Source organism: Tiliqua scincoides, chromosome 6, assembly GCF_035046505.1.
Source record: "Tiliqua scincoides isolate rTilSci1 chromosome 6, rTilSci1.hap2, whole genome shotgun sequence".
NCBI lineage: Eukaryota > Metazoa > Chordata > Lepidosauria > Squamata > Scincidae > Tiliqua > Tiliqua scincoides.
Window position 1 is genome coordinate 66317150 of NC_089826.1, and position 7747 is coordinate 66324896.

Consider the following 7747-nt stretch of genomic DNA (forward strand, 5'->3'; position numbering starts at 1 on the left):
CGGCGTCGCAGGAGTTGCCAGAACGTGACTGTGTTCAGCCATGAACTGCCTCAGGGACTCCAGCTCCGGATTTTGCCTCGAAGTTGACTCCTGAAGCCTTTTCTATAACTGGATGTAGCCACAAGGCAGTGGAGGTTTGGGATCAGAGTTCCCCTTCTCTCAGATGAGCTGCCTTCCCAGACTAATGAGTCCCATCTACCCGGTGGCTGTTTAGTCGCCTCTTATGACAAGTACAGCCAAACTGAGGGCCTATTCTTATCCCCAGCCCCCAATGCAATCATTGCATTATGCAATAATTATGCAATCATTATGCCCCCAATGCAATCATTGCATTATACAATCATGCATGTATAAATTGGTTCTTTTATTATAGTTCCTTTCATTCCAAGATCCATGTTTGTTATCAGGAAACAAAGCTCTTTTACTGTCACTTCTCTTTTCTTATTTAAGAGCAGTCTATTTTCCTCAGATAGCAAAACTGAAATTCTTTAAAACTCTAGGGAGGGAAAGACACATCTTGAAAAATTAAACAGATGCCTCCTGCTCTACTTCCTTTTTGGCAAAAAATATTGTACACAAAAGTCACTTGTTGAGGTGTAGAATATGGTTCTGTGATTTGCTCTTATGACTTGATATAGCAAACAGGTTATCAGGAGGGGCCTTACTGATGGCTGTACCAATGCAGTTTAAGAAATTATAACTGTGTGATACTGCAGGATTATTCCCGTGCTTTAAATAGATGGTTACGCAGGTTTACTCCCTAACAGTGGGAAGATTTCAGGGTTCATAACAGACAGCTGCCGGGGTTAATGAAACCCTGCGTTCAGCAGCCTGGTAGTACAGGTCTGTATGTAACATTACAAGTTGGAAGCTTTTCCAACAGCTGTGACAGTCATCTTCTAATGCAGTGCTTCCCAAACTTTTTAGCACTGGGACCCACTATTTAAAATAACAATGTATTGTGACTCACTAGGAAAAAAAGATGTAGAAATATATTTTATTTATTAATAAAATAACCAGAGTTCTGTGCTCAGTGAGGCTGTTAGAGACTGTACATACAGTATGTTTGTGTAGTAGACAATTGCTAGACTCCATAGAAATTGAGTTCAAGAACTGTTCCCCCAAACAATTACAGTCATAACAAGGTACCCAGAAAGCTAGAGAGCAAGATATGCAGTTAGGGACTTTCAACCCAGACAAAAGGCTTAAATTCACATGTGATCTATGGCACACCAATTACTAGAGAAAATAAGTAAATGTGACATTTTAATTTGGGCTATGAAGATTACCTCATACCACAGGTTAGCATACCAGCTAATGTTTTTCTTCTGCAAACTCGGCAAGGGTGCTTGCAAAGATTTTTCTAATGTTTCAAAAACTTTCTGTGACCCAACAAAAATTGGCTAGCAACCCACTGGTGGATCCCGACCCACAGTTTGGGAAATACTGTTCGAATGGATAGTAGACTTCTGGCCAAGATGGCAGTGCCCTCAGAGGCTTGCACTCAATTTTCCATTATTTTTATAAACTTCTTTTACACTTTGCCTACCTGGTCTCACATTGTCACTCAGCAGGAAGTGGTTGCCCTATTCACTAGACCACTCATGTTCCAGTACTGGTTGGTTTTAAGAGGACCCCCCTCACCTCTGCATCATGGGACTCCTGGGAGAAATGTTTTTCCAAAGCCCCCTCTTTCTCACTTGGCTTTCTAGCTTTGAATGATGGTTACCTTTCCACAGACCAATCCCAGTTTATTGAAGGCACAGAATGAAGCAAGTGGACAACATCACTTGGCACTGTGCAGTTTTTCCTCAGTGTTCTTTTTACAGCTAAGACAAAAAAACTTTTTCACAGCCTCCCACACATATTCTTTTAATCAAATCACGTTGCCTACTGACAACAGCCAGAGGCTCCAGAAAAAAAGATCTAAAAGAACTTGTGAAAGGGAACTATCTTCACTTGGAAATCAGGGTGTGCATGTGGGCATGCACACTGGCATGCGTGTCCAGGGCTAGCAGGAAATTCCATGTCGCTGACCACACAGTCAGTTCACATAGTGAATACTTGTTGTTTTCATATATGCCATACCTGTTGTCCATTTAAAAAAAGATTACGTAGGTTTCTGAGGACCATCTGGGCATTTTGAAATGTTCTGTACCAATTCCATTTCAGTCAATAGTCTCTAAACTACTTGCAACCTGAAGACCTCAAAGTTCATTGTTTGCATAAAGATAATACACATGAAAAGCTTAAAGGAGAAAGGGTAGATATGCTTTCCGACATTTTGGGTAGTACTTAAAGTTGCTCTGGTAGAATTCATGGCACAAAACAGCACTCACTGCCTGGCTAAAGAGCACATACATCACAACTAACCACCAAGTTAAGTTTTTAAACCCAAATGTGATGGCCATTGACAGGTATATCAGAAGTTCAGCAAAGTAGTGTGGACAAGACACCATTTCAAACCAATCGCCAAAAGGAATGCAGTGATCCAAATTTACTACCTTTCCTGCAAACAAGGAGGAAGCACAGTGGTTAGTCTTGTTCACTGAGGAGTAAGTCTCACATTCAGCAGTAGAAATGTTATATATATTACAACTTCCTCAGAGTCATACACAGGCTCCCACCTTTGAGGAGCCAGTCCCCTTTCAACTATTCCACCTTGAGGCCTGTTGCTCAAGGCACAGGATAGAAATCTCCCATCTCTCCTAATTCAGAACTCTGGCTTAGAATCTGTCTGCAAAGGCAGGGGTCTGATCTGGAACTGTATAAACTAAGAGAGTGCCCCTGAACATGTACAAATTGTACATAGAACCACCTGGTACTGGACTAAATTCACATGCCACTTAAAATATGCTCCAAACAGATTCTCATGATCAGGTCAAAACTACTTGTGATTGAAGCAGATCTGTGTTACAAAGGTCTGCCAATCATGTCTACATGGCTCTGACTCAAAGACTAATAGGAGAGTGCTGAACTTTCTGACTTCCTGCATCTTATCTCTCCCTATAGCCTGTTCCTCAACATTACTTCCCCATACCAGTCAGTCTTATGTACTAGAATATTTTCCCCATATATTTACATATAGGGAAAAATGTCTGGGAGAAGACCTATAGAAAAACAAGCACAATGGGGATGGGGGAACAGTCTGGGACCCCACTCAACCTCTTTACTCTTTAAATAGGACTCACACCTTATGGGTGACTGAGATGCATCTGCATTTTTTACCTGGACCTCAGTCACCAGGGATCTGCAAGGGACAGCTTGTGGCCAAGGCAAGTGATGTAGTCACTTCTTTAAGCTGAGAAGAAAAAGTGTGCGCTACATATGCTGCAAAATCTCTTACCTGAATTGTTTTTCCTAAGATTAGCAAGAATCACATGAGATCTATGCTGATGAACAGAGGCCCAGATGAATATTAGGAGTCCAAGGACATGGTACCAGGAGACAGTCAGCAAATGATTTTCTCCTGAATTATGCAAAGAAAGGATATGATTATAAATTAACAGAATTGGAATCTCTCTCTTCTAGCAACTAGTACACACCTTATCTTAAAGTGCCACATACACTGATGGCATTACATAAACAATAACAGACTGAAAACATGCTTAAAAGGCAGATTCAGTGTACAGCAGGCACCAAATTTATTTGCTTACAGATTTATATCCTGCTTTATCTGCCAAGTGGGCATTCAAATTCTGAGCTTGAAGCCTTTCATCTATAGACATGGCGCTCAATCACACCTATACAACATCTAGCTGCACAATCCTATATATGTCCACTCAGAAGTAAGTTCCACTGACCTCATTGGGACTTACGCCCAATAAAATGTGCACAGAACTGCAGCATAGGATATATAATGCAGACAAAAAGGAGTGAAGGAGGAGAACTAGACAGCACCGGAAGCTGGAGGGTTGGCAAACAAAGCAAGGAATTCTCATTCTACAGCAGTGAATAAAATCCTTATTTTGTTGCTTCCTTGTGCAACTCTGATGACTAATGGGGAACGCTTTCACAGAAGTAAAGGCATTTTGTAACAAAAGTGACAGCCTGCAGATACTTGTGATAATCCTCAAGAACTCAACTTGAGTGATACAGAGTATTTCTAAGACTCTAACTGGAATAAAAGCGTCACTTGACAATATGTACCACCTCTTCAAAGTCAGAACAGATACAGGCAGAAAAAATTCATTATTCTCCCTGGAAATGTGAAGCTCCCACCATGCAACTAGAGATTTCCAACGGTGGCCTGCCTGAATTTAGTCTTGGCAATGGCAGCAATTACTGCTGATTTATTCCAAAATAAGAGTGCTTTCTTTCCTTACCTTATCTAAAATTCTTCATATTGCTTCATCTCAGAGAAAGCAAAATTGCACACACCCCTACATTGAGCTTGAGGTGTCAAACCTGACACCTTTGTGTTTGAGGTGCCAAACCCAAGCCTGGATTGTACCACTTCAGACTACAGCTAAGGTTTCACAAGACTAAGGCTCCTCTACAAGAAGATTCCCATAAAGAAGCCTAGCCTAGATCTTGCCTTCTCCCAGATAGCCGATTCTTTTTGCACAGGGAGTGCTTGTACAGGGAGAATTCTGTCATGTGAGCCCGTAACTGCAATTTGGTTTACCATCTCAGTGAGAATTAAACGATCTTTTCAAAGATAAAAATCAAGCTTTATCCTCACATACAGCTGAAGCATGGAGACAAGTTCTGAAGTGGTAGAATGAATTAAACTAGCAAAGTAGACAAAGGCCTCAGCTAGAACCTCTACCCCTCAATATGCATGTTTTCTATCTTCCAGGAGAGAATTCCCCTGCCTCCACCATATGGGAAGGGGACATTCAGAAACTGCAAATCTGTCCTGAGTGAGGAACCCCAGTCACCTACCTAAGGGCTCTCCCATTACAAGCAAGCAAGAAAAAAATTAAATGCAAGAATTACAAGAATGCAACAGAAGACACTTGCCTTTCCTGATGTTGGCTGGCACTTGACAAATTACTGTCATGCCCACCAGAATATAGTAACAGAGTCCAAAGCAGTACTGCACGATGTGGATGACACCTTTGGAGAACACACTGATGCAAAGACATTCCCATAAACGTCTACAGCTGTTTAGCCAGACAAACAGGCACACCAGGAAAGCAGATATGGACTTCACACCTAGAATCCCAACACAGAAGGTTGCGTTAAACAATTGCTCTCTTGACCAGAAATGCCATGTTCATTTATACGAAAGCTCTCATTTGAAGAAGATAAATTGCCAGTTTCCAGGAAGTATATGCAACAGTTTGCATGAAACTTTGGCAACACTGTTGCACAACTAATTGCACAACACAACTAATTCAAATGTAAGATTCCCACCTGCATTCTCAAGTGGTACAGTCACTGGAGCTATTGGTTTTTTTTTTTTCTGAACACTTGCATTGATGCTACAAATAGTGTATGTATGATTACTTCGCCTGAAAAATTATAGCTTGCTTGTACACTTATTGCATATTCAGGAGAAATCATAGAAGTTTGATTTATTAACGGAAAAATACTGTTGCTGCAGGACCGATAAAAATCTCAACAGAACATATCCTACCAGAACAATACAGAGATTATATATTCCCATTACAAACAGGTGCTTCACAGATACACACACATGCCTTTATCATTGTCCTGTGGGGCTTGGTCAAGAATTCCGAGCAAGTCCTGAAGCCAAGTGGGGAAGGGTGAGGATATGAGCAGGCTTTGGGTAAGTAACAGTAGCAGAAAGCCATTCCAGATCACAGACACAATATAGAAATGATAGAACCACCTGGAGAAAGAAGAACAAACAATGGGTTTTCCACTCTCCCAACATTCCTAAATCCTCCATATCCTACGATTCCACTGGTTTTCCTTAACATGCCTACCCTACAATAAGAAAACTGACATGTTAAAAATACTTATATACCACTTTTTAATAAGAGTAGCTCAAAAAGCAGTTTATTTTATTTTACTGTAGTAAAATAAATCATGTTCCTTAGCTTCATGCAATGGCTCTGAAAGTATAAGGAGTCATCTCTTGATTGGTCATTGCTACTTAAGGTAGTAAGTCAGTGTTTCATTGCTGTTTCTGGTTCTCTTGCCAAATCAATGTGGAAGCTGAAAGGAATGCAAGAGTGCCATCTTCCCCTCTCCTCACACACCAAGAATGAGATAGTTTCATTGCATGCTTTCAAAACAAGTACTCAAATGTTTAGTAAATGCCAACATAATTAGATATTCATTTATTTTAACATGGAATTCTGTGTAGGACATTTCTCTTAAAGCTGAATAACTTGAAAGCTGAAATAAAATGACATGCAATAACTTTCCATTTTGTTTGTTAAGTGCAGTGCTTCTCAACCAGTGATATAGGTACCACCTGTGGTACTTGAGGTGGAGTCTGGTGGTACTTGCAGGGCCTCTGGACACCTTCCACCCAGAAGCAAAATCAGAATGTGATGCAACAAACAGTGGTAGGAGGCTCAACTCAGTGGGCAGAGCTCCAAAACAGGCTTTTCTGTGCTTGAAAAAGCCCTCCCATCCACCCTGAGCCTCTTACTGGTGTTTGTCATGTTGCATCTGGCCTCCTAACCTGGAAGTAACTGGTGATGATGTCATCACCAGTTACTTCTGCTAGTACTTTGAAAAGGTGGACTATGTGAAATGGTACACTCGATGACAAACCTTGAGAAACACTGGTTTAATGTATTGTTTAGGCTGCATTTTAATGCCCATTCATATGAAGTCCCATGGTAGTGACATCATGGGTTACAGAAGGGCTCTCTCTCTACACACACATGCAGGGGGGCTGGGGAGTGATCACACAGGGGAAAAGCACTCTGGATATGTCCAAAAGCACTCCAAAGACTGTGACCTCTCTCTCCCCCCCCCCCATGGCTGGGCAGGAATCACATGAGGAGAAAGCACTCTGCACATGCCCATAAGCTCTCCAGAAGCACATGATGTGACCACACATCATGTGTTACAAAAGGGCTCTTGAGCTCTCTTCCCCTCCCCCCACAGGCAGGAGGGTGGGCAGGGATCACATAAGGAGAGCACTCTGCACATGCCCAGAAGCACTCCAGCCACTGTGACCAGACCTCACGGGTTACAAAAGGGCTCTCTCCCGCCAGAGGCAGGAGGGTGGGCGGGACCGCATGAGGGGAAGGCACTCTGCACATGCCCAGAAGCCCTCCGGCTGTACGGAGCCGGCGCCTGGAGAGGCGGGCAGAGCCGACATTCACCGCTTGGGCACGTCGAAGACCCGCAGCCAGGCGGGGCGCTGCCCGCAGCCGCCCTTGGTCTTCCCGTAGCGAAACAGGTCCTGGAAGAGGGCCGCGGGGCCGCGGGCGTCGGAGGACCCGGGCGGCGGCGGCGGCGGCGGCAGCAGCTGCAGCCACAGTGCCAGCAGGGCGGCCAGGAAGCAGGCGGCCAGCACCAGCCACGCCGCCGCCAACATCGCGAAGGCGCCCGCGGGTCTCCGTCGAGTCCTCCCCACAGGCAGCCGCTCCAGGCCGCGCTGTTCAATCGCCTGAAAACACGTCAGCTTAGGCCCGCCTTCCAAGCCTATTGGCTCGGCAGGGGCCAGCTCTTTGTGTTAATTGGTGCGAGCCTGTGTCAGTCAGTAAATTTAAAGGACCCCGCCGTCGCCTGTCCTCCTTTGCTCCATAGATGTAAAAAAGGACTAGAGTTGATCCATTCGTGTCTATAGATTTAAAAAAGATCTAGAGTGATT

General features: G+C 43.5%; 1 protein-coding gene across 1 annotated transcript; it reads right to left on the reverse strand.

Annotated features, from left to right (window-relative positions):
- Positions 1–978: 978 nt before the first annotated feature.
- SRD5A3 (steroid 5 alpha-reductase 3) lies at positions 979–7538 on the reverse strand. Its single transcript, XM_066632232.1, has 5 exons — positions 7257–7538; positions 5649–5800; positions 4966–5160; positions 3347–3469; positions 979–2509 (listed from the first exon to the last, which is right to left on the reverse strand). The coding sequence occupies exons 1-5, from the start codon at positions 7469–7471 to the stop codon at positions 2250–2252; spliced, it is 945 nt and encodes a 314-aa protein (XP_066488329.1). The 5' UTR covers positions 7472–7538; the 3' UTR covers positions 979–2249.
- Positions 7539–7747: the final 209 nt, after the last annotated feature.